Source organism: Diceros bicornis, chromosome 33, assembly GCF_020826845.1.
Source record: "Diceros bicornis minor isolate mBicDic1 chromosome 33, mDicBic1.mat.cur, whole genome shotgun sequence".
Classification (NCBI taxonomy): Eukaryota; Metazoa; Chordata; class Mammalia; order Perissodactyla; family Rhinocerotidae; genus Diceros; species Diceros bicornis.
In genome coordinates this window covers 11,947,946-11,975,279 of record NC_080772.1, presented here as the reverse complement: position 1 = coordinate 11,975,279, position 27,334 = coordinate 11,947,946, and the positions used below count along the sequence as shown (strand labels likewise).

Below are 27,334 nucleotides of genomic sequence, written 5' to 3'. Positions count from 1 at the left end.
ACATGCCCTATGAGTCACCAGGTGTTAATTTGTTAACATTTTGCCAAATTTGCTTTAGTTTTTGCATGCTCGTGTTCTTGCTTGCTTGCTCTGTGTGTGTGTGTATGTGTTTATACATGTATATATAATACATATGTGTCTGTATATATGTTATATGTATATATAATGTGTATATATGTTTGTATTATGTATTTAAAATATATGACTATAATTTTTTTGAACCATTTGAAATTACATGCAAGACATCATGACACTGCACCCATAACTACTTCAACATGTATCTGTTAAAAGGATCTTCTCTGACATTCCTCCATACTACTATAATACTCAAGTAGCAATGATTATATAGTGTCATGTAATTTATAGCTCCATATTCAAGTTTCTCCATTTGTACCCCAAAATGTCCCCTTTAAAATACTTTGTTCTGGACTAATTTTAAATTTAAAGAAAAGATGTAAAGATAATACAAAGAGTTCTTTTACCAAAGCCTCACCCAGTTTCCCCTGCTGTTATATGTTTAATATGTCGATGCTGCCATCTTTTGTTGGATAAATCACTAGATTTGTGATTTTTTTGATGTGATTGAAATTTTATTTTTCAATTATTTGTTACTGGTATATAGAAATAATAGTGTTTTTTTTACATTGACCTTGTATCCTGTGGCTTTTCCAAATTCACTCGTTAGTCCTAGTGGGTTTTTTATAGATTCCATAGAGTTTTCTATATACATAATCATTTAATCTGTGAATAATGACGGTTTCACAGAGATCCTTATGGCTTTTATTTCTACTTCTTGCCTTATTGCATTGTTTAATAGATTTGGTAAGAGCAGACATCCTTGCCTTGCTCTTGATCTTACAGGAAAAGGAATTAATATTTCACCATTAAAGAATGTTAGCTGTAGGTTTTTCATAGATGCCCTTTATCAGAATAGGAAGTTTCTTTTTATTCCTGCTTTGCTGAAACTATTTTCAATAATAGGTTTAGAATATTGTCAAATACTTTTTCTGCATTTATTGGGATGATCGTATTTCTTTTGTCTTTATCATGTTAATATTGTGAATTATATTCATTGATTTTTCAATGTTAAACCAACCTTGTATTCATGGGGTAAATCCAACTTGATCATGATGTATTATCCTTTTTATGTATTGGTGGATTTGCTTTGCTACTATTTTGTAGCAAAATATTGATTTTTGCATCTATATTCATGAGGGATATTGCTCTATAAATCTTAAAGTATTTGTCAGATTTTGCTGTCAGGGTTATCCTAGCCTCATAAAATGAGTTTAGAGATGTTCCTTTATCTTCTGTTTTCTGAAAGAGTTTGTGTAAGATTGTATTTCTTTCTCAAAAAATTTTTCTTTTTTTGGTGAGGAAGATTGGCCCTGAGCTAACATCTGTGCCAATCTTCCCCCGTTTTGTATCTGGAATGCTGCCACAGCATGGCTTGATAAGCAGTGCGTAGGTCCATGCCTGAGATCTGAACTCGCAAACCCCAGGCCACCGAAGTGGAGCATGTGAACCTAACCACTATGCCGCTGGGTGGACCCCCCCTTAAATTTTTAATAGAATTTATTAGTGAAGTCATCATATAGGCATGAAGTGTTCTTATTTATTCAATTTGTTTGCTAGACCTAGGACTATTTAGGTTGTCTGTTTCTTCTTGTGCCTGTTTTGGTAAGTTGTGTTTTTCAAAAAATTTGTCTAGTTCTAATATAAGTTGTCAGACTTACTGGTATGAAGTTGTTAATGTCCTTTTAATGTCAGTAGGATCTGTAGTGATGGTCCCTCTTTCATTCCTTATATTGATGCTTTGTGTTTTCTCTTTTTTTTTCTTTATCAGTTTTGCCAGGGGTTTGCCAATTTTATTAACCTTTTCAGAAAACCAGTTTTTTACTTTATTGATTTTTCTCTATTTTTCCATTTTGTGTAAAAGTGATTTCCATTCTTATGATTTCCTTCCTTTGGCTAACTCTGGGTTTAACTTGTTCTTTTTCTAAGTTCCCACGAACAGTTAAGATCACCGATTTTAGACCTTCTTTTCATCAGTTCTCAACCATTCTCTCCTTCAATATTTCTTCTGCCCCATTTTCTGTCTCTTCTCCTGTAACCTGAGTTACACTTATGTTAGTATGTTTTATATATTCCCTCAGATCTCAGATATTCTGTTCTATATTTTTTTAAATTCTTCTCCTTTTGTTTCAGTTAGGACATGTTTTATTGACCTGTTTTCAACCTTACTGGACTTTTTCTCTGCTGTGTCCAGTCTGTTGTTAAACTTGTTTAATTAATTCTTCATTTGTCTTATCCAGATTTTCATTTCTAGAATTTCCTTTTGGTTCTTTTTTATAGTTTCTATTTCTCCGATGAAATTCCCCTTCTCTTCACATATGTCGTCCATCTTTTTTTCTAGGTCTTTTAGCATATTTATTATAGTTTATCTTAAAGTCTCCCTCTTATGGATCCAACATCTGGGTCATCTTCTATTGAATCTTTTCTCTCATAAGCAGGGGTCATATTTTCTTGCTTCTTTGTGTTTCTTGTAATTTCTAATTGTATTCTGGGTAGTTTCTTTTAAAAAGAACTGTAGGGGGGCCGGCCCCATGGCGTAGTGGTTAAGTGCGCGCGCTCTGCTGCTGGCAGCCCGGGTTTGGATCCCAGGTGCTCACTGATGCACTACTTGTCAAGCCATGCTGTGGTGGCATCCCATATAAAGTGGAGGAAGATGGGCACAGATGTTAGCCCAGGGCCAGTCTTCCTCAGCAAAAAAGAGGAGGATTGGCATGGATGTTAGCTCAGGGCTGATCTTCCTCACAAAAAAAAGAAAAAAAGAACTGTGTGGACTGAACTAAATGATATTTACCTCCAGAAATGGTCATGCCCACCCGTTATTCTGTCAGGCTTCTGTACTGGGGGTCTCTGTCAGTGTAATCTGTTATTGAGCTGGGTTAAGGCTTTGTTGAGACTATAGTTAAATTCAGGTCACCACTGCCTACAACTTTTTTGAGGGAGTGATCAAGACTTTCTTCAACAGGGCTTGGGATCTGAGCACTTGAAGGGTTCTAGAGATATCTTTGTGCTTTACAGCTGAGCCACCAGCTTTCTGAACTGTGGGAGATTTCTCTGTGTTTTCCTCCCCAGTTGACAGCATTTCTTCATCTCTGCTCTCCAGTCCTGATCTGGCTTTCTGCTTCTCTGAAGATCTCTTCATCCTGCAGTTCTTACCCCTTCTACGATAGGTTGCTCCTTCCCCTGCCTCTCAGACGTTGGCCTCTTCATTTAGGTTTCTTTGCATCTTCAGCTTTCTGATGGATTTTAAAAGATCATGAGGACTGTGTAGCTTATCTAGCTGGCTTTGTGGTTAGAGTGAGAACTATGAGGCCTCCTTCACATCCCAGCTGGGAGTGGAAGTCTGCCCCTGCTTTTGTCCTGTTACTTATAGGGGACATTTATTTTTAACCCAATAATGTAACTAATCGCCCTAAAATATTGATGATTTGGTTGTTTCCCCTCTAAATTTTTTTTAATTAGTTAAAAAAAAAAGAAAATGGACTTTTTTTCAGCTAGCTAAATAATTTAGGAGGAGGTAGTGGAGAAATCATCTTTGACTAGTTCTACTGCAGTAAATCCATGGAAGAATATACTTTGGAACTGACATTCAAGTAATTGTAATTATGTACTCATAGCCGTATAAAATGTATTGTGAAATAAATGCTACCCAGTGGTTTATATGACTATAAAAATAGGTCTTAATGAGACAAAAATAGAAAATTATGTTAATGTAAGAATATTTTCAAGGCCAATTAATTTTGGAAAGAATAAGAATGTAGCTAAAGGGTTATTTGGTATTTATTTACTTGTCTGTCTTCCCTTCTGTGATACATAACCTCATCTGTTTTTTAAAAATTGAGTTTTCATTATGCCATTTAAAAGAATGCCAGTTTTATTTAAGTGATCAATTTATAGTACCATTTTTCTTGTATTAAATGTAGAGTTTAGACAAATGTTATGTGAAGTCACACTGTGGCTCCCTTAAAGTTAAACCTAGAAAGTAGATCGATTTCTGATTTTTCTTGCTTTTGCTGAAAAATATATTCTCAGATTCCAAAGTGTTTCTGAAAAGCTGCACATGGAATGCAAAGCAGAAATGGTGACACCTCTGGTGACGAATCCTGGACACGTGTGCATCACTGACACAAACCTATATTTTCAACCTCTCAATGGGTACCCAGTAAGTAAAGACTACAGTGTCAGAAGGAGAGCGCCTTTAGATGAGTGTTCATCTGTAAGCTCTCTTTCCTGTGAACTTGACTTCACGATTACAGTGCTCTTACGTTTTGGTGAGGATCAAAATTACCTCACCCTCTAGCATCTGTGTATTTAACAGGCTCCCTATGTAATCCTCATGCACACTCACCCAAATTTGAGTTCTTCTGATGTATTTTCAGTCATTTTGGGCTCACTTGCTTTCAGTGTTGTGAAAAGAAACCCCGCCCCTCCCGATTTTAGTAAAGGGTTATTAGAGGTTTATACCTTTCTACTCGGAAGCACTTCTGGAAGAGACCAATGAAATATACTAAGATTAAGAGGAAATGGAGGTTTTCTGTATATCTGTTTTTATGTACATATGTGTTGACATTTCTTGCTTTTCCTTAATTACAAACAAAATCAGTAGATCTGAATCTTTGCCAAAGAAGCAGTATGAAGTGGTCCTCTCCCATCTAGTACAGAGGTGCCTGTTGAGATGCTGTGATTGGGCAGCTGTGGTGCTCGTAATATGGTGGTGGAACCAATCTTCTCTTTCACATTGACTTTGGACTTACTAGGCCAGAAAGTAAAAATAAACTCAGATTTCTACACTGAAACTTGTAAAGATTTATTGCTTTATCTAGATCCAGCCCCTTTTTGGAGTGCTTCATTAAAAGAACAGAAATCCTAATCCACTATGATAGTGCAGGTGGACCATTTGGCAGGGCAGTCTAAAGAACAAGAGTGTGTTCTCCCGTAGGAGGCTACACCCTGGAAATTCTCCAGTCTGGTCAGTCACGTTATGGCACTAAAACATCTAATACTTATTCCAGGTGAAAGATGATGCTGTAACAGTTCTGTCCACCAGGTGGTGGGGCGTGCTCACCAAGCCTTCCAGCAGACATAGCACACTGCTGATGGGCATGCTCTAACGGTGTAGTGGATTGGCTTGGCCACTACAGTTACTATGGTTTGGGTCAAAAACTTTTGGAAAAATATCTGCATATGTACCATAGCTTCAGGGTCCGAAGTACGAGCATTTACCCTATCCCAAATCTCTGGGCTAGGATCCTTGACCAGTCTTTAGGAAGTTTCCACTGTTAAACAGCCTGGTCTCTGCAGTCTCTTCCTCTTCCTCTGGAGGAGGAATAAGGCTGTGTCGCCTTTTAGCCAATCTCAGTGCCTTTTCTAACCTCGTTTTTCTTTTACTAGAGTTTTCAGGCTCTAGAGAAGCAAGAAAATTTTCCTCCTCATGAAGAAAGAAAAAGTTTAGAGACCTTACTTTGTACTATAGTTGTTTATGAGCCTTAATATACTATAGTTTTTAAGGAGATAAAAGACAGAATTTTAAAAAAAGATATACGTCAGTTCTAAGCAAACCATGGGTTTATAAAAAGATAGCAAAATTCCTGAGAGGTTATCTATACCGATCCTTTAATCCTTTTCACTCAACCTTGCAATAACCTGAAAGACAGATGAGTGCATTATCATTTCAGGATACTAAGTGTGGGGAGGGGGACTTGTCCAAGGTCATAAAGCTAGTGTAAAAGGGCACACCAGAATGTAAAACCAGATAGGCCTGTTCTAAGATCTCTCTTTCCAGTTGTTCACTTGTAAACACATTGGGAAGGCAAGATCTGGTCATTTTTTTCCCCTTTCTGATACTAAAGGACAGCTTCTAATTGTGTCAGAATGCTGATGTTTGAGACTGTCTTTTTACTTCTAAAGAAACCTGTGGTCCAGATAACACTCCAGGATGTCCGCCGCATTTACAAGAGGAGGCACGGCCTCATGCCTCTGGTGAGTTCAGCTGGAAGGTCAGTTCCAGGTGGATGCTGTGTTCTCTGAGTCTCCGGGTTTATGTGGGGATAGCATATGCAGAACCAATCCCATGCTGCTTGCCACCACCCGCTCAGAGCAGCTGGGTCTCAAAGTAAAATTTGGAAGCTATTACAAAATCAACTCTTCAGTAGAACTGTAGTGTATTCCCAGTTAACTTATATTAATTCAGCTTTCAGGCTTGGTGAGAGAGAGAAATGGATAAAATAACCATTTCACTCATACGGGCAGTTAGTTCTTCCCACCATTGCTCTGAAGAAGCATAGGTCCACACTTATGTTACTTACACGCTTACTTTAGAAACCAGTCCCCACATAAGGTCTGAATGCAAGGTGTTTTAATTTGACATCAATATAAATTCATTTGTTCTCCTTTGAAGATTAATCAGTAACTTGGTGGCATTACAAAAGCATTGTGGAATTTTAAGCATCTCAGCTTTATGTTTTATGTTTGTGAAATGTAACTTTTTTCCTGCCTATTTTACCTAAAAGATGACTCTCCATTTCCAGTGCTACTAAAGGATTAGGGAAACACATACTATTTAAAATCTCCTCCTTTGGTTATAGAGTGCAGTCAGAAAAAGAGAGGAAATTGTCATTGATTAAGTGGCTTCTGTATACCAGGCAATTTGTATACGCTTGTTTATCATCACAATCCCTGTGAGGTAGATGATATCCTATTTTACAAAGAAGTTGAGGCTCTAGGAGTTAACTTCCTCAGTTCTCTAGTAAATGGTGAAAGCCTGTATTCGAGCCAAGGGAGACCCTGCGTTCATCCTTTCTTTGTTCCTGTCCTATCTCAGCCTTACCAACACAACATTCACAAAGCTCAGAGTTTCTTTTAAGAATAATTGCAACTTATTTGAATGGGTTATTCAATTATCAGTTGTTAGGTTGACATAATTATTATTTAATTTATAAAAGAAAGCTGAACATTTATGTTTGAAGAAGATTGTGAAGACATGGATCATCCAATTTTGAATTTCAAAATAATGAATTCACAAAAGCTATTATCAATAAAAATATTCAACACCAAAAGGGATGTTACAAAGTTTAGCTGAGGTACATGTCTTGTTCTCAGGAAATTTATATTCAGCATCACTGAATCAATTTTATAGCTGGAGAATGTCAATATAAGACCTACAGATAAAAAATATAGATGTTTAATTGAAAGGCTTTTGTAATTATGTAGCTTATATTGAGATTGCAAGATGACTACAATGCTATTTGTTTTTTCTTTTCTCTCTGAATTTATAGGGCTTGGAAGTGTTTTGCACAGAAGATGATCTGTGTTCTGACATCTACCTGAAGTTCTATGAACCTCAAGATAGAGATGATGTCTATTTCTATATTGCTACGTATCTAGGTCTGGTGCTCACCATTCATTCTATCTATTCGTGTGAAGGTAGTTCAACTCCTAGGTAACTGGGCTAGGAAATAAGAGAAGAAAATGCTGTGTCTGGAATCGCCTCTCTGTGGGTCTGCTTATTTCTCTTGTCAGTAATTATAGTTGGCAAAATGGCATTTTAGAAACGAAGGGAAATGTAAATGAGTTTTGGCAATAGTTCACTCCAATTGTGTGTTTTGAAAGTCATGATAGATATATTTAAATGTTTTTTGTGTTTTAACAACCCCCAAGTTGAATGGATTATAAGGAATCCACCTTATTATTTTTACGTGCAGTCATGTCTTATATTGGTTTATGAAAACCAAGACTCATTTTCTTAATGTGAGACAGCGAGTTGTCCAGTCATATGTTTGTGACCATTAGTTGTGGTCTTAAGCTGGAAAACAATACAAAAGGGACACATCAACCTTCCACGCTCAATATAGTACCCTCGGACTCAATTTGCTTGCAGTTAATGTTTCCCTAATCTTCCATGGAATATGTGAATTTTTCTCACCTTTATAAGACAGAACACCTGTATTTTTCTTTTCAAGCATAAACATATTAAGTTGTATGGTTGAATTACATTATTCTTGTTTACAAAGTTGCCAGATGACTAGAATGGAATGATTTTTAGAAATAGATTTTGTTCCAAAAAATGGGATTTTGTTAATACCATCTTAATTTTGTTTGCTGTTCTAATGTGCAGTGAAACCATTAGGAGATATATAAGTGAAGTACTCCCTTAAAAATGAAATTTTCCCTCAAGGAGGAATAGTGTATCTTCAATGAGGAATACTATATTTTATTTTACAGTAGGTTTAGAGTTCATATTTTTTTCTTCTCACGTTAAGCTATTCAGTATAACTTAATGCATAACTATAGTTTTGGTACAAGTTTACTGTTATCTCCTGCCTCCTGATTTAACTTTTTTCATTTTATTTTTCTAACTATAACAAAATTACAACAAGAAACTCAGCTTTCTTGGTGAATCCTAAAATCTCAAGTTAAAAAACTTGCCATGACCTAAAACGTCTGTCTTCTGTAAAGCTGTCCGTTCTCTCTAAGTTTATTCCTGAGATTGTTCAGACTTTCCCTGAGGTGTTCTGAGAATGGACAGTGAGGAGGATGAATGTTTAAATTTTTTATGTGTGTGTGTGAGGAAGATTAGCTCTGAGCTAACATCTGTGCCCATCTTCCTCTATTTTGTGTATGGGATGCCACCACAGCATGGCTTGATGAGTGGTGCGTAGGTCTGTGCCCGGGATCCGAACCTGCGAACCCCGGGCCGCCGAAACGGAGTGCATGAACTTAACCACTACGCCACCGGGCCGGCCCTGTGTTTTAATTTTTTAAGCCCTTTCCAACTAGCTGATTGGAGAAGAAACTCGGTAAAAGTAAATAAGAATAAACATTGAATCAACAAATGAGTTAGATAATTTGCTTAATGCAGCCAATAAAAAGTTGAAAGCAGAATTTTCTGAACAAAATAGAACAGTTGACTCATTTTATACTCTTTGAAAGGAGAGTTATCATTGGTGCCAGATAATCTGTGATTCCATTTTTCCTGAGGTATTTCTGGGGGTGGTCTTTTAGTTCTTCAAGTTTGAAAAATCATGTCCTCCTTTCAAATACATTTTTTCTCCTTTAAAAATTTATTTTCTTTTCCTTATTCTTCACATACATAAATAATGCATAGTCATTGACAAATAACCAGTAGTACACCTCTTCCAGATCTAAAGAAAAACTAAAAGATTGTTTTGATTTCATAAAAAAATGCAGGAGAAGCTTTTACAAATAGTCATGGCTTCTTAAAGGCATTAAAACTCAAGCATATTTGGAAGGATTCTTTGTTAGTTATATATTGTAAACTATATGTAATATAGTAAATATTATATATTACCATGTAGTATTTATATATTTGCTCCATACTTTCATATCATATATTTAATATATATGATATGTTTTATATCATATATTTAATAATTTTTCCTTCTGGATCTCAGAGATAGTCCTACTTAACGGAACAACTAGTTGGTGAATACAAACCATAGTCTACTTTTCTTTTTCTTAAACTGTATTTTTTACAAATGCATTGAAGAGTCTACATTTAAAGCATCTAGTGTTTACACATTAAGTAAAACTTAGCTAACACTTGTCAAGTTCAGTGGTGACCTGGTGGGCCCTGTCCTCCTCAGAGCACCACGTGGCGGAGCGCACGGCCGAGAGCTACACCCTGCAGTGGCAGCGCGGGCACCTTTCCAACCGCCAGTACCTCCTGCACCTCAATAACCTGGCCGACCGCAGCTGCAACGACCTCTCCCAGTACCCGGTGTTCCCGTGGATCATCAGTGATTACTGCAGTGCAGAACTGGGTAAATGCCACAGAGCTGAATTTTTAAAGGAAAGAATAAGTTCCATGTTAGACTCATGTTGTGATATGTGAACAGATTAGAACCCATTTCGATTTTATTACTAAAGATCGCCAGTTTCTATTCCAAGATACTGAATAAGTGTTATATAAGTTACGTATGTTTTATGTGTTTTCTCCACAGTCTCTTAATTTTTTTAATCCAAAAAAAAAAAGTACACACATACTTCTTGAAGGACATGCCCAGAAAGTATGCCTGTGATTTTAAGCCAGTGTATCATTACCTATAAGTACCACGTTTTGAAATAGTTGTTTTTCGCTTTGAAAATTGCATCTCAGGCTTATTATTTTTAAATTCACATTCAAAAATGTGCTTACCAAAAGTAATAACTATTTGTTATAAAACATTTAAAAAGTACTGAAATATTCAAAGAAGGAAATAAAAATCATCAATAATTACATTATTGAGAGATAACCATTTTAACTTTGTGATATTTGTACTTCTGTCTCTCAAATTATTTCAAAAGAAATGTGATTATATTATAATTTTATATTGTAATATCTTAAATTATATATTGTGAACAATAAATTCCTATTGACAGTTCACTACTCAAACCCTTGTACTTGAAAGAGATAACAGATTTTCAAGGAATATGATAACTTATTTCTCTGATAATATTCAAGTCCCTAGTTCTCATTATGCTTTTATCACAAACTAATAATATTCACTGTAATTCAAACTTAAAAAGTAAATCTTGGTAGAAGAATAATGGCTTTTAAAATTTGTTTATTTTTTGTTTTTTACTTGGAATATAGTCTTTTTATCAGTAGGTTTTCTTTTAAAAAATCAACATTCAGGGCATTTTCAAATAGAGTCATTACTCTTGAGTGGCTGTTGCTAACTTAAAACTCAAAAGTTCTAACATTTACAGCTATATAAATATCGGAAATACTATAATTCTAATGGATGTCTCAATTTTTAAAAAACTATTTATTTTGTGGAAATAAATATGTGCTTGTGATCAGTTCAGGAGGATAATGTTATTAAGTATAAGGTTGCTTGTTAGTTTATTTTAATTAATTTTTAAATTTTATTTATTTATATAGATTTGTCCAATCCAGGAACCTTCCGGGATCTCAGTAAGCCAGTAGGGGCCCTAAATAAGGAGCGCTTGGAGAGACTGCTGGTGCGTGGACCGAGGGTTCTGGGTTTCTGAGCATCTCCATGTGTGATGGCCTGAGTTTTTATAGTAACTGAAACTCATTTCTCCAAGACTTGGGGGAGATGTATCTGGAGTGATGGAAGGGTCTACATCATCTCTTTTCTTACTCCCCTTCTCTGCCCACTGCCTTCCCCCATGAATTTAGCTGCTTGCCATTTGCTTTTTTTGCCTAAATTCAGGAAGTAGGAGGCTGACCTGATTACAAGTTTACTGATTTATTTTCTTGAAGGTGCTCTCTGGTAAATTGCACAAGAGATGCATAAAATCCATTCTATTCAATCCAGTCCCAACGTTGTTATCACTGAGCCAAGAAAACCAAAATACTTGTCATGGGAAGGCTGTGTTTATTCACAGATTTCTTTCCCTCTTTTTATCTTCTGTTCCTGTTCAAGAAAGGAATTAAGGGATATAATATATCCAGGCTATGATTTCTTTTAGGCTTTTGCTACTTGAGTCAGTTATTATTTTCATAGCCAACACTTAGCAGTATTCATTTTCCATATGTTGTAGATGCGCTACCAGGAAATGCCGGAGCCAAAGTTCATGTACGGCAGTCACTACTCTTCTCCGGGTTATGTGCTGTTTTACCTTGTTCGGATTGGTGAGTCTATCATCACTCCCCAGTAAATGTTGTTTCACGTGGATTCTTCAGTGATTCTGTGATCTCACTTAACTCTGATTTCTTTTCCGCTCTAGCACCAGAGTATATGCTGTGCCTACAGAATGGAAGATTTGATAATGCAGATAGAATGTTCAACAGGTTTGACATAAATGCCTCACTTACCATTTTTTACGCTTTCTAATTATATATGTACAATACGTTTGTTTCAAAAAACTTAGATATAAACAAAAATGTAAAAAATCACTAATTGTTATATCTGTTCCTTTCAGGCTTTTTCTAGTCATATCTATGTATGAGTGTGTAAATGTGAGAACATATTGTAAATATAATTTTTGTCCTGCCTTTTGTAGCTTCGTAGTAGATCTTGAAGTTTTCCCCATATTATTAGATATTCTTCAAAACAGTGATTTTTTAAATGATTGTATCGCATTCTAACGTGTGCCATAATTTAACTATTTAACTGTTTCTGTATTGTTGGCCATTTAGACTGTTTTCAACATTTCAGTATTCTAAATAATTTTGCTATGAATAGAATACAATTCCCTGTGAGAGTTTAAACAACTTTTTTTTTAAATTATAAAAGTAACATTTCCTTACCAAAAAAAATCAGAAAATATAAAGAAGAAAATAAATCTTACTTGGCGTCCCACTGCGCTGAGATAATATTCATTGTTAATCTTCTGGTCTAAGTCTTTGTAATCTTTTTCTAAGCTTTACACGTTACTTTATAATTCCTTTTTGAAATAAGCTGTTAAAACAGTTGTGCTAATTTTTTGGTGTGTAAGCACCTGCCTCCACTGGCCCTCTGATGAGGCAGTGTGTGTGCGGAGGCTCATGGCATGGACTTGCATGGACTTTCCACCTGGGTCCACGTCCTGACCCCAAGCTCACTCCCTGTGTGAGCCCGGAGAAGTCTTCTCTTCTTAAAAGGGGGATACTCATACGGGTGAGTTTTGAGAATTGTGAGTTAATGAGAGAAATGAGTTAATATCGGTAAAGTGTAGAACAAGACCTCAGTGCATAGAAAGTGCTACTGGTGCTGTTTCCATACGCTGGATTTAAAATCAGTTGAATTTTTTTCGTATTTAGTATTGCAGAAACCTGGAAAAACTGTTTGGATGGTGCAACAGATTTTAAAGAGGTAAGCATTTAAAAAAGCTAATAATTCATTCGTCGTGTGGTTTCTAACTGCTTTAAAAGATGTTTGTTGCTGTTCTTTTTTTTTTTCCCTGAAACTTTCAGTTGATTCCAGAATTCTATGGTGATGATGTCAGCTTTTTAGTCAATAGTCTGAAGCTCGATTTGGGAAAGAGACAAGGAGGGCAGATGGTCGATGATGTGGAACTTCCCCCTTGGGCACAGAGTAAGTACCACCTTGGAAGTACTGAATTATAGATTCTAGTGGTGCAATTTAAGTATTATTAGTTATTTAGTTGCCTAGAATTTTTTTCAAATAACAGTATAATTCTCTATCTAAATAAGGTGATATAAATCCTACTCCAAATCAGAAGTATTCTATGACTCTGTGATACAAAGACATTGATATGTATTTGAGAGACCTAAGTGTTGTGAAAATGTTCTTGCTACTCCTGCCCCCCAAATTTATATTTTATGTGATGCGGGGGAACCTCATTAAGAAATATGTTTCTCTTGCCTGTCCTAGAAGTACATATGAATAGACAAGTGCAAGACAATAAAATGGAAACTCTGATGTTTTGATGGATCTAATCTAATAGGTCCTGAGGACTTTCTCCAGAAGAGCCAAGATGCGTTGGAAAGCAATTATGTGTCAGAGCACCTTCACGAGTGGATTGATCTGATATTTGGTTACAAGCAAAAAGGGAGTGATGCTGTTGGGGCCCATAATGGTATGTAATAGTCAGTGACATTCCATTTAGCATTTGATGAAAACGAAAGCAAACCAAAAAAAAATGAGGCCAGAGCCATCAAGGATATTTCTTGAGCAGAAGCGTCTTATATCAGCAAGTAGTGCCAATGGCTCAGTGACCCCGGACTGGGTACTGACAGAGGAGGAAGTGCTTCTGCCTAAAGAACACCTACTTCTCCACGAGCCCCAGAGGTCTTTTTCTAAAGTGTTCTAGTTTTAGCATGTACTCTCCGTCCCGTTCAATAATTTCAATTAAAACTCAGTCCAAATGTGATAGGATAGCAACCTCAGTTCCTGAGAAGGCATACAGAACTTCTTCCTAATCGAGCAGAAAGAAACCAGCGGCAGTACACCTCCTGTTCACTTTCAGTGCTTACCTGCCTCCGGGTTCTCAGTGTTGATTCAAGGAAGTGGAGCTGGCTGTCCAGGCCTGATTTCTCACAGGGCAGTGCAGAGTGATGTGTGCTTCCCTTAGGGGAAAATCATGCTGACCGAGAAATCCCCAGATAACAGGTTGTCTAACCTGGCAATGAGATTTGTGCTCAGCACAAGATAATCATTCAAATTGAAATTTACTGCCGTTGGATATTATTAGTCTGTTTTACAAAGTGAAAATAAATTTGTTTGAATAAAAGTTTGACGTTGTCGAGTTTTTAAAATTCTGAACAGAGTGTATATTGTAACTAAACAGCACATCTTTCAAGAGTGTTTTCATCTCTTTTTTCAGTATTTCATCCCCTGACCTATGAAGGAGGTGTAGACTTGAACAGGTACTTACATGTCTATAAGGAGTTCCTACTTGAGTTATAAAATACCTCTTTATCTAAATGGTTAATGCAGTTACTTGATAATATTAAAGCATGGAAAATTTACAGTGAATTATATCTTGCTTTCACCATCATGTAAGTTACTGAGCCTCAGAAAATTACATGAAGATCTATGATAAGCTTTAGACAATCCTGGCTCATAGATGTTATCACTGTTTGAGGGTTAATCTCTCTCTTATTGATCTCCTACTATTTGAAATTTGTGCTTTCAAGGAATTTGAACCTAGTGGTTCACTACATTATTTGTGTTTTTTCCTAAAGCATCGAGAATCCTGATGAGAAAGTAGCCATGCTCACCCAAATCTTGGAATTTGGGCAGACACCCAAGCAGCTCTTTGTGACGCCGCATCCTCGAAGGATCACCTCAAAGTTTAAAAGTTTGTTCCAAACCTCCAGTTGTAATGCTTCCACAGCAGATTCTCCAGGTAAATTTCTTAAAGAGAATAAATGTGAGCACCGTTTATTTCTCTTTTGTGTTACCATGTGTTTGAAGATTCTGAAGAGGAGGTGAGACATGAACCCTTGAAGATGATTGTGTTTCCTGTCTTAGTGCGGTCCTCCTGAGGAAAGAAGACAAGCAAACCTGTTTTTGTTGTTGTTCTCTTTGTTTTTAACTATTGACTTTAAAGGAAATCAAATCACTTTTGTTCTCCGGTAATTGAATGTGAGACTTGGCAGTGTTTTGTTGTTGTCGTTCTCTTTCTGTTCTTTGGTTTTCCAAGCTGGTGTTTGGTGCTTAGCTGCTCACTTTTCCATACTGATATGTCCTGGCCAGTCACCATAGCCCCACTCTCTCCCAGACTCGACTTCCTCCCTCCCTCACGCTCCTCTTCCAGCCCCACATACAGGTCTTGAATTCAAGGTGTTCTGTTTTTTTTTTTTTAATTGATTCTATTTTCTTATTCAATCATTTGACAATGTTTACAGAGGATCTGTTCTGTGTCAGGCATAAGCTAGGTGCTAAAGTATCCTTGACCTTGGTTTCATGTCTAGTGTTTGGAAAGGGGGGAAAGAATACTCACCTCATCTAGTTATCCATGTTTTGCGTTTCACATGAGACAGCCTCAAACCTACAGGCTCACGGAAGGAGTTTGACACTAGATGGAACCTTGGGAGCAAAATTGCCTGATTTCTTATTATCTCCAGTTCTACTGTCTGGTCCAGGCACAGTCAGGCTTCTTAGGCACACACAGCTGAGCAGCCTCAAGCACAGAGGACTAGCTCCTGGAGTCCTGTGACCTGGGGCTAGCTGGGAGTGCTCTGCAAGAGACAGTGCCCCACAGAGTTAAGTCCTAAAGATCATAGGATTGTCTTGTGATGCCTCTTAAACTCATGCTCTGCTTAGTCACCAGGCCCGCACCACTGTCTTGTGACTATTTTAAAAGGGTAATTGTTCCAGCCTTTCTTAATACAGAAGTGAGGGGATTACTTAGCTAGTCCTGTCTGGGAGCACTTGAAGTAATTGATTTCATCTCTGCTTCCTCCCCCCAAAACCGGAACAAAATTGCAGGTTTCTTAGGGACTTGTCGGGGTTTTGCAGAGGTTACTGACAAGGAAGCGGTTGCTAAGTCTTGTATTTCCTGAAGTTTCTAAGTTAGGGGCTGAGTGAAAACTGCAAACACTGGTAAAAGTATGAAAAGACTCCAGTGTTCAAAGATACTTTTTAATCTTTCTCCAAATGATTTTTATTTTATTTAGATTATACACCTTACTGTTTTTCCTTGACTGACATGAGCTGTCTAACAAATGCATTTCAAAGCAGTTATGTTTTGGTGGGGTATTTTGTTTTCTTGGTTGTTTGATTTTAGAATATATTGTGACTGATACTTGTTGTCTCTGAAGCTTGTTAGTAATTTGGGTGACTCATCTAGCAACGATTTGATGTAGTCTCTCCAGGTGAAGAGTCTTTTGAAGACCTGACTGAAGAAAGCAAAACACTGGCCTGGAATAACATCACCAAACTGCAGCTACATGAGCAACATAAAATCCACAAAGAGTAAGAGTGTCCCTGTGCCGTCCTCGCAGAAGTTGGGGTCTTGGCCTGGAGTGAAGCCGTTTTAAGCTGAGTCAGGGGAGGAGTTCTCGTTCAATATTGTCTTGATTGTCTTTATCTCCCAAAATGTCTATAGTGATGAGGTACTGAGGTCAATGTGGCAAGGGAAAGTCTGGCACAAAATAGATTTGTGTTGGCCCACCACGCTGTCATGTCTGCAGTTGGTCATTCTAGGGCATGAGATGGGGTCTCAGACAGCAGGTGGTTTTGTGCCTCTCAAAGTGGGGTACACAGCCCCTCCAGTCTTTGATGGTGTGAAGCTGTGGGAGAAACATGGTGTATCTTTCCCAAGTGTTGAATTTACTGATATAGTAGGGGAAAATGTATCTTTTTAGAAAATGATAACAAACATGTATATGTATCTGTATATAGAGAGAGGGTACATTGCAAAGTTGAGAAGAATTTTAAAAATAATACTATACTTCTAAGAAATTGGTCTTGCTGTTGGACTCAGAGGAGTAATGAGTGTTCACTGTCTTCTGCCATTAAGGACATTCATGTCTTTTGGTAGAAAGGCTTGAGAAGCACTGACCTCACCTGATCCATCCTATACAGATAAGAAAGCCCAGGCCCGGGGATCAGCTGTGCTGCTCCATGGCCATAGACATCCTGTCTGACATTTGGTATCCTGTCCACCATTGGTCATGGCTGGAACTGAACATGCCCGTCTACTGTAGATTGATGGCTCCAAATCAGAGCACAGCCTCCTGAAGAGAAATACGTAGTTCTGCCTTCTTCATTATAACAGTGGCTTTTCTTTTCTCAACTTCTCTAAATGGCGTGTAGAAAGGGGCCTTGTAATTGAAGGCAGTGAAGACATGAATGAACCTTTAAGAGGATATGAGGATATGCTAGAACCAGACAGTGGTATCATCACTGAGCAGATGCTAAGTAAATTCGATTCAGTAATGAAGCAAAAGCAAGTGAAGTGATTGTGAAGGGGAGTTTCACTAATTTTGGTGGTGGTCAAATAAGGGGGAATTGGAGAAGCATTACTAGTTTTCCAATTGTCAGAAATAAGTTAAACTTGGAGTATGGCAGCCAGGGAAGCTAAGAGTGGGAGAGTTTTCCAAACACAAGTATTGCCAAAACAAAAGTAGAAGTTGCCAAGCGATGATTTAATAATGGCAGGTATAATGTGGGACATACCCATGTGAAGAAAAAATTACAGAAACTTGCTAGGACTCATGTCATGGTTGATAGTGATTTATAAAACTTTGTTTTTAAACAGGGCAGTTACTGGTATAGCGGTGTCTCGCAATGGGTCTTCAGTCTTTACAACCTCACAAGGTATGATTTCCTACCTGAAAAGTGGTTTACTTAGGATCATAAAGTGTCCAAGCTTCTTAACTCTTGGTCAAGGACTGTACTTGTGTGTGCTGCCTCCACATAAAATAATTTTTGAGCAATTAATTTGTGGTACATTACATCAAATTTTGTTGTAGTTTGCCAAAAACGATAATGAAAAATGTCTTTCTGTTGCTGATTAGGTTTCCTAAAATTTAAGGGACAGGGCGAGAAGAGCTTATTTCCCATCTCCTTGCTTGCTGGGGCCTTTGCCTCCGTGGGAGGCGCGTCTGCCTGCTGCGGGCAGTCCACCGTGAGCAGAGAGCGGGAAGGGCAGTGGCGCTGCTGTGTCTGCCACAGGGCATCTCTGGCCTGGAGCGTTTCAACATGTGGAAATGCAGACTTGCTATTAAATTTTTCATTGTTGTCACTCAGTGTATATTTCAGGGTGTTTATTGTAGGATTTACCTCGAAATCGAATTCATACATTTTTAATGTGCTTATACATTATCAAAATTATGAAAAACCCCTGCAGTGGCTAGTTGATATGCCTTATAACTATATTTTAATGACACATTAGAATTTGACTATTTTGATCTTAAAAAAGGACCAAGCGAGGAGCACCTCTTGCTATAAACACCATTCCTCTTCCTGGCGGCCTGCACAATATGTAGTTAATTAAAGCATGCCTTGTCCCTGGTACGTTCCAAGTGTGGTGACGGGCACTTTGGAAGGCATAAGATGAAAGGGTAACCTCTGAGCGATCTGCTTAGGTTTAAGACAACTGGTTTTGACAGAGTCGGTAGCTGACTGTTTTTGAGGCTACTTGTTCTTTAGTCTTTATATTTTTCACCCATTAAGTTAAGAAATAGTGCTATCCAACTAAACACCTCCAGGTGAATCAGAGTTACTAAGATTCTGTAATCATGGCTTACCATCTGTGGCGTGTCATTCCTGTCTCTTTCGAATACGATCTCAGATTTCATAGAACAGAATTTTCCACAAAGCATAAAAAATGATTTTATCATAGACCAAAGGAAGTTAACATGCAGTGCACACACTGGGCCGTGTTGCGGTCACCGAGACGAAGCTCTGAGAGAAGGAAGCAATCTGTGTTTTGCCAGGATTCCTACCTGCTGAGTCTGTCAGCATTATAACACGAGACAAAATGCTTTATTCTCAAGCAAAGCCCGTTCTTAGCTGGATTTGTCTGACATGGTTTGTTAAATCCTTCAGTTCATTGTGCTTTGTGACCTTGTAAACCATGAGTTTTAGGAACGTCAAGGCTTTAAACCTCTGAGAGTTATTAAGCATCATATCACTTCAGATAAAGGGGAGAGAGGTGTTTTTTTAAATCAAAAGCTTTTGTTTTTCCTGTTTGTTTCTTCTTGCTCTTAATAACTCTTATTACTGATTTATGTGTATCCTGATCATCACCCCAAAGTTAATTTCCTCCTCACATAGGCAGTGTGTGTTTAGGTATGTGGGCATTCACGGAGACCTGCTCCCTATGAGACCAGCGCTCAGAGCAGTCTTCAGCAGGATCACCTCTAGGATGGGGAGGGCATCTTTGATTTGGAGAAAAGCATCTTTACACACCTGGCTGGCTTATGATGTTCTGTAGGAATGCCCCACATTAATAAGCTTGAGCAGACTTTGTGGTGAATACTGAGTATTGTCTAATGGAAAGGGCATTCTTTAGACTCAAAAGCAAGGTTGGGAAGACTCTCTGGGTTAATTATACCCCTCAGGGAAAAGTTAGGTGATAATATGTTCCTTCCCCTGTTTGTGTTTTCAAGCTAGTGCTGGAGAATGTTTTATTTAGACTCATGTTTATAAAGTCTCAGGACTTATGTGTGTGGATGTTACAAAAATTAACAAAAATGTTAAATTTTACTATGCGGAAGAAATTATTTAAAGCTCATTCTGACTTTTATTTGTCATGTATGTTTACAAATCAGGAAATATATTGTTACATATTTCAAATATGGGATGTTTGGAGCACATTGTAATTTGCGAGTGTTGGTTTTGGTACACTAACTTCTGTTAGGCAAGGAAATTAAAAGCTTGGACATTTTAATCCCTACTTTATTATTCTTTAGAAGTTAGTGATTCTTTCATAAATGCTAATTCAGTACAAGGGTATCACACCATAATTGGGCTATTTCTTAAAAAAAATTATATTTCCAAGATCTTTTTGTTTTCTTTATTATTAAAATTGCTATTTTATTCCTCTTTAACTTTTAGCTTATCGGTTATTAGGCTTAGCTCTGCTTTCAGTCGTGCTGACATGTCAACGGTGTGCTGTGTCTATACTGGGTTTTACATTGATTTCCTTGTCATGGAGTTACGGATCATAGCATCTCGATGTCAGATGAGGCCTTAGATCAGCTGCCCCCTTCGCCACCCCCTTCTCCACAGGAGTAACTGCCTGCTGGCCTCGGGAACAGCCCTTCTTGGTCGTCTGTAAGGGTCAGGAAATCTTTCTGACATGTTTGCTTTTTCATTATTAAATTAGACTCCACCTTGAAGATGTTTTCTAAGGAATCAAAAATGCTACAAAGAAGTATATCATTTTCAAATATGGTGAGTTCGTTTTAGTTTTAAATCAGTGTTAGGATAGAAATTCATGTAGCAGTTTGTTTTATACACACACAGATAATGACATTTCGTTTCTCCCACAACAATTGGGTTTATTCCTGTGTGGTATCTACAGAATACCTTAGTTAGATTACTTCTAAATTAAATTAAAAATGTTTTCAGGTTGCCACTTTCTCATAACATTGTGATTTCATTTGTAGCCTAAAAAACTTGAAGTGCTACCCAGTAGAATTCTCCTTTATAAATCTTTCTTTTCTTGGAACTGTCAGACTAAATGTTTATGTGCTACTTAAATAATTTATGCATTTCTGAGTTGATAGGATATCTAGTACTAGAAAACTAATTCTTCTGAAAAAACACATTTTATTGTTAATGTAAATCATCCAGAAGATTTGAAATTCCCTAAAGAATTTTGAAAGTTTTCCTTACCGGCATAAGTCTGTAAACCAGAGAGGATATTTGCATTCTTGAGGATAATCCCCAGCCCGCCCTCCCCCCAGGATTTACGCCAGGGTTAGTGGGAGGGCCTCCAGCCCAGGGCAGGGAGGGCATCCGGAGCCCCGGAGAGTCCCTGAGGCTTAGATCCTCACACACTTGACATGCTTCGACTTTCTTTCCTACATTTGGGAGGAAACTAGGCATCTGGAATTAGCCAGTTGAAAAAAAACTTTGTAAATATGAGAAAGGCCAACATAAACAGAATTTTAGCATTAATTTTGGGAGAAATTTATAAGATAGTTTTATTATGTTAGGGATTTACTAATTATTATAAATTATTAATGTGGAATCATTTGTATTTCAGGCTTTATCATCTTGTTTACTTTTACCAGGAGATGCCACTGTCATAAGTTCTTCATGGGATAATAATGTGTATGTATCTGTACATCCTCCTTTGTTATTCCACAGTATAGGTACCGTTGTGGATGTGGGGCAGGAAAGGATAGAATCTTCCATTGGCAGGACGCTGTGTTGTTTTCAAAATGGAACAAATGTTAGATGAGGATAGTACTGTTGGATTTGAATATGATTATTTAAATCTAATGATTTCTCCAAGTGGACTCTATTTTTCTCTAAGTTTTAAACTGAGGTGAAAACACAGATGAGCCAGAACTAAAAATTCTAGTTTTAAATTCACATTGTGAGTATTTTGGTTTAATAACATGAGAACAAGTAATTTTAATTCTAGTGGGTCTTAGTAAGTGTAGAATTAAACAATATAATATTTCTTGAATATGTGTTTAAGAGTCTTAAAATTAAGCTGGAATGCTGTTTTAATAGTTCTCATTATCTTTTATTAGCTATTTTTATTCCATAGCATTTGGAAGATGCCAGGACACATTAATGGGACATGATGATGCTGTTAGTAAGATCTGTTGGCATGACAACAGGCTGTATTCTGCATCGTGGGACTCGACAGTGAAGGTTTCTATATAACTTCTAACTTAAAATGTTTGGACAATGCAAATATTATAAACCATTCAACTACCTGTTGTTAATGTGTTCAGTTGCTTCGCTGGTTTTCACAAAGTGTGTAAGTAATATATAAGGATATTGAATGTTATTTCTCATGTTTTTTTTTTGTTTTTTGTTTTTGTTTTTTTGTGAGGAAGATCAGCCCTGAGCTAACATCCATGCTAATCCTCCTCTTTCTGCTGAGGAAGACCAGCTCTGAGCTAACATCTATTGCCAATCCTCCTCCTTTTTTTCCCCAAAGCCCCAGTAGTTAGTTGTACGTCTTAGTTGCACATCCTTCTAGTTGCTATATGTGGGACGCTGTCTCAGCATGGCCGGAGAAGCGGTGCGTTGGTGCGCTCCCGGGATCCGAACCCGGGCTGCCAGTAGCGGAGCGTGCGCGCTTAACCACTAAGCCACGGGGCCGGCCCCCCTCCCGTGTTTTTTTAATGTGTGCACTTCCGAATATAACAGGAAATTTTTATGATTTTTGTACTGTGTTCACCTGGGGGTTGAGTGATCTAGTTTCACTAGACAGCAGATTATAGAGAAATACAGTGGCAGCCCCTCTTATTAACACAGTTGGAACTAGCAGTTGATCAGTTAATCAGAAAATGTCAAGTTAAAGTGGGGAATTGTTAGAAAAGTGATGCGTTTTATTTAAAGTTAGAACATATGAATGCACATTCATTCACCATCCTATTGATGTAGGACCACACTCGGCCTTTTTGACTCCTACACAGCTTTGTTGCATAAACCACACCAGCATTCATCATCTTTGTTTTCAAGTTTGCCTTTATGTGAAAAGAAAGCAAGAACCTAGAATTCCTTCAATCGTATTTCAGGATTTTCCCCCCATTCTTGTAGATAAGTTTTCTTGCCTACACCTAGTTTTTGTAATTTTGAGTCCTCTCAAAACATTAATAGACACTACAACACTTTTTTTTTTTTCCTGAGGAAGACTGGCCCTGAGCTAACATCTGTGCCAGTCTTCCTCTTTTTGTATGTGGGTCACCACCACAGCATGGCTGACAAGTGGTGTAGGTCTGCGCCCAGGATCCAAACCCACGAACTTGGGCAGCCGAAGCAGAGCGTGCCAAACTTAACCACTACACTTCTGCACTCATATTTCCTTATGTCACACGATACTTAAATCACATAATTACAACAGCAAGTGCAGGCAATGGACACAGACACAGATAGAAACAGTCGAGTCTCAGTAGGCACATGGTGGTGGGAATAAAAGTACAGTTGCTGTGGGAGAGGAACCAGAAGCAGCATGCAGCTTCATTTTGTTGGAAAGTATGTTAAGTGGAACTTGGTTAGTCAAGAGAATTTTTCCTGAACGCATTAGAAATGCTTTTTTTTTTTTTTTTGAGGAAGATCAGCCCTGAGCTAACGTCCATGCCAATCCTCCTCTTTTTGCTGAGGAAGACTGGTCCTGAGCTAACTCTATTGCCAATCCTCCTCCTCTTTTCCCTTTTTCTCCCCAAAGCCCCAGTAGACAGCTGTATGTCATAGCTGCACATCCTTCTAGTTGCTGCATGTGGGACACGGCCTCAGCATGGCCAGACAAGCAGTGCGTCGGTGCACACCCGGATCTTAACCCAGACTGCCGGTAGCGGAGCACGCACACTTAACCACTAAGCCACGGGGCCGGCCCCTAGAAATGCTTTTATATTAAATGTTTGCAAATACCTTCTGCAATATGTTCCGCCCTAGGTGTGGTCTGGTGTTCCTGCAGAAATGACAGGCACCAAGAGACACCAGTTTGACATGCTGGCCGAGCTGGAACACGACGTCAGTGTGAGTACTGGCCACAAAGCTGTGCACAGCTGAGCTTAAGAGTCTAGGCATGGCGGAGACTCTTGGTTTTACTTGTGTGTTTATGATCTTGTGCTGTCTTCTAGTTTGCTTATTGGAGGAGATCATCGGCTAACTCTGTTCTTTTCTGAGTTGACTGGGTTTCCACGTCTACTTTGTCTTTTTCTCTCCAGTCTTTTTGCTGTTTCCCTGAGAATCAGCTACCATCTAATTATATTTCCAAAATATCAATTTCTGAGCATGACATTGAATATTTGGGTACCCTCAAACTATCTGAGGCAAGGTGTGACCCATCGTCTTTCATGTTTTCTGACACAGGTGGAAGGGACTGTGTGTCTAGGATGACTCCCATCCAACAGCTGAGGACACTGACCTGGTATCTGGGATGGCCCAAGTGCACACAGCCTGGGCAGGACCGAGGCTGGCACTCTGTGCTTTTCACTTGCTCTGTTTCCCCCGGGTCACACTGCTGCATCTTATGCTGTAGCTTGCGGTGCTGCCTGTTCTCTGAGGTCCTGAATTGATGCCTGATTGGCATGGTCGACAGATTAACTGAGGTTGAGAAATAGTTATTCAGTATGTAATTCAAGATGGGTGTGCAAGTATAACCTTGAGAGATCCCACACCTCCCCCAAGTCCCTCCAATACTCATGGTTCAGCTGTGCTTCAGACAGCTTGGCACTCGCCACAGTTTATTATTCATGGAGCTATCTTTCTAAGACTGTCAATTTTAGGCTATTTTAAAACAGCATTACATTTACCCTAGCCATACTTCATTTTATTCATGAGCATATGAAGAATTTCACTTTTAAATGAAGTATCATTCAATAGGTGATGTTGAAATATACCTGCATTAGCTACACCAGTACACTGTACAATAGAGTTTAATCTGTATCATTATGTCTACATATTTGAATCGGCCTAGGGAAACATGGCTAATTACCATAATTGTAAATGGAGTATTTGTGTGTTTTCTCCCCTTAGGTAGATACAATCAGTTTAAATGCTGCAAGCACACTGTTGGTTTCAGGCACCAAAGAAGGCACGGTGAATATCTGGGACCTCACTACGGCCACCATATTGCACCAGATTCCATGCCATTCAGGGACTGTATGTGATACTGCTTTTAGCCCAGGTAAGTATTGTCCTTTTTAATACAGATGATACCGGAGGAACTGGAGTTATTATTTTGAAATAAATACTAAGAATGTAAAAAGGAAAACACTGTTTGCTGATAAAAGGTTTTGCCTATAGCTGAGGCTGCTTCATGGCAGAATACAGTGTACGTGTGGCGCTCGCACCTAGTAGAAAAGCCGTATTGGATATTGTTCTTAATTCCTCAACTCACTAGAAAAATTAATTTATAATATGTAAATGAACTCACACCAAAAGGTCATCAGCCCAGTGTCTTAGAAACAGAAGCATTTCAAGGAGAGAACAGTCATTGGTTAAGTACAATAAGTAGCTCAAGGAAAATGAAAGTGAATATTAGGCCACTGGATTCAGAAATAAAATCTCAGAATAATCCAACCCACACTTCTGAAGCTGTAACCTGTATCTGTTTCACCTCGTGTTATAGACAGCCGCCATGTCCTCAGCACAGGAGAAGATGGCTGTCTAAATGTCATAGATGTGCAGACAGGAATGCTCATCTCTTCTATGACCTCAGATGAGCCCCAGAGGTATGTTTTCTTGAGTTACTAGTGGTAAAGACATTTACAAACAAGTTCATGATCATTATCATTTGGGCTTGCGTTGGCCAGTGGAATACAGCCCTTCCTTCATGATGAATGATGAAATGGACTATTTCTAAATCATTCTTGTAGGTGCTTTATTTGGGATGGAAATTCTGTTTTATCTGGAAGTCAGTCTGGTGAACTGCTTGTTTGGGACCTCCTTGGAGGAAAAATCAGTGAGAGAATACAGGGCCACACAGGTAAGCAGTTGTGCAGTTGACTTGACCTTTCTTCGTAAAATACTGAACTCAAACTTGCCTTTCCCATCAGGGAACATATTCTTCTCAGGGAGAAAACTACGCCATGTGCCCTCTGTGCTGTAAACATCCCCCTCCAGCATCCTGATTGGCCGGGTGATCTGCATCTCTTGGGTCCTTCAGGATTTAGATTTATGTTTACAGACATTTGATTCCAAAAAGGAAGTTTTTATATTAACTTCCACGTGGAGAATTAAAAACCAAAAGCTGGAATAGCTTTCCTTTTTTTTTTTTTTAATATATGCATAGTTAAAAAAAAAAGCAGAAACAATAACAAAAGTAATGAATTACAATGAAAACTAAGTCTTACTCCCACTACTGACTCCTACCTCCCAGTTCTCCTCCTTGGGGGACCTTTTTCCAGGTCCTGCATGTCTCTCCTACCATTGAGGTGTGTTTGCATGTGTATATAAGTATTTTACTTGTTGTTTTCACTTAGTAGTATCTCTTGGAGATGCACTATATTTGCATGTTTTCCTTCTGATCATTTGGAGGATTTATGGTTTTTAACTCTCCCATTATCTCTGGCTATAAGTATTTATTGACTTCCCACTGTGAGCAGTAACTTCCCACCTTCATTCTCTCCCCTCTGAAACTGTTTTGTATCTTTATTTCTTCTTAACGTCATACATTAAAGTGACATGTCTATGCCTCTTTTCTCAACTTACTCGCTTTAAATAACATTTTGACTCCTTCCCATAGAAATGGAAGTAAATCAGCAAACTTACACCAATTCCCCACCTTCTCCCTGTCATCTCTTTCCTGACTTTTGTTCCTTGTAGGTATATATAATTATACTCTGTTCTGTATCCATAATTCCCAGTTGTTGTAACTTGAGCTTACATTTAAATGGTTTCTTATTCCTCACAAGTTCCTTGTACTAAGCAGTTTTTAATTTACAGAAAGGTTTTATTACAGGATGAGACAAGACAACGTGGTACTTATTAGCATATCTCTGGGGGCCTCCTGGTCAACTTACTACCTAACCACAACGTCTCTTTCTCTTAGGTGCTGTGACGTGTATATGGATGAACGAACAGTGTAGCAGTATCATCACAGGAGGGGAAGACAGACAAATTATGTTTTGGAAATTGCAGTATTAAGTGCCTTTTCCGCTCGAACATTAAATTTAACTCTATTTAATGTATTTTGAAACCAAACTTTTAAATGAACTGGTGAATGTGCAATGATAGTAATTAGAAGTTTTACCACATGACAAATTTGTGGTTTTAAACTTTCTAAATCATGGTGACTTCCTTGAAAGCCATTAGTTGCCATCGTTGCAGGCAGATAAAGATATGGCAGTGTTAGGGAGAAAACATTACATTTGTAAGGCAGACGATCATCCCAGGATGATGATGGTCAGAAGACAGGTTTGGGTGGCAAAGCAACTAGCTGAGAGAGATCAAACCGGGCTGGGGAAGCCTTCAGAAAGCACGGAACAACTGAGAATTTTCCGAGAAAATGTGCAGTATTCTCTCCTCCTTCTGAGTCACTCTATTTTGTCTTCCTAATCTACACAATTGCTGCCCATTGGGTTTTGGGGTCAGTGTGTTTTCATGGAGTGGTTACTTTCTATAACCTACTGTCCCCAGATTCTAAGAACCTGGGGAAGGATTAGCAGTTCCTGTAACAGCAAGTTTACTGTGTATAGGAACGGTTTATTTCATTATAGCTATTAAATGCTCATCTTTTCTATGACATTAAAAATATTTTT

At 38.1% G+C, this 27,334-nt stretch overlaps 1 protein-coding gene across 2 annotated transcripts in view; it reads left to right on the top strand.

Moving 5' to 3' along the window:
• Positions 1–27,334, top strand: part of NSMAF (neutral sphingomyelinase activation associated factor) — a 60,056-nt gene extending 32,722 nt beyond the window's left edge. For both annotated transcript variants that reach the window (XM_058528749.1, XM_058528750.1), the window contains exons 10-31: positions 4,105–4,234; positions 5,980–6,051; positions 7,347–7,455; positions 9,675–9,851; positions 10,955–11,034; positions 11,581–11,671; positions 11,767–11,830; positions 12,782–12,833; positions 12,935–13,055; positions 13,429–13,560; positions 14,308–14,350; positions 14,669–14,832; positions 16,295–16,403; positions 17,692–17,750; positions 20,266–20,333; positions 21,151–21,218; positions 21,647–21,770; positions 23,523–23,606; positions 24,609–24,759; positions 25,204–25,306; positions 25,451–25,560; positions 26,626–27,334. In XM_058528749.1, the coding sequence (XP_058384732.1) occupies positions 4,105–4,234; positions 5,980–6,051; positions 7,347–7,455; positions 9,675–9,851; positions 10,955–11,034; positions 11,581–11,671; positions 11,767–11,830; positions 12,782–12,833; positions 12,935–13,055; positions 13,429–13,560; positions 14,308–14,350; positions 14,669–14,832; positions 16,295–16,403; positions 17,692–17,750; positions 20,266–20,333; positions 21,151–21,218; positions 21,647–21,770; positions 23,523–23,606; positions 24,609–24,759; positions 25,204–25,306; positions 25,451–25,560; positions 26,626–26,720 (2,206 nt within the window). In that variant the 3' untranslated portion in view covers positions 26,721–27,334. The remainder of the gene's footprint in view (positions 1–4,104; positions 4,235–5,979; positions 6,052–7,346; positions 7,456–9,674; positions 9,852–10,954; positions 11,035–11,580; positions 11,672–11,766; positions 11,831–12,781; positions 12,834–12,934; positions 13,056–13,428; positions 13,561–14,307; positions 14,351–14,668; positions 14,833–16,294; positions 16,404–17,691; positions 17,751–20,265; positions 20,334–21,150; positions 21,219–21,646; positions 21,771–23,522; positions 23,607–24,608; positions 24,760–25,203; positions 25,307–25,450; positions 25,561–26,625) is intronic.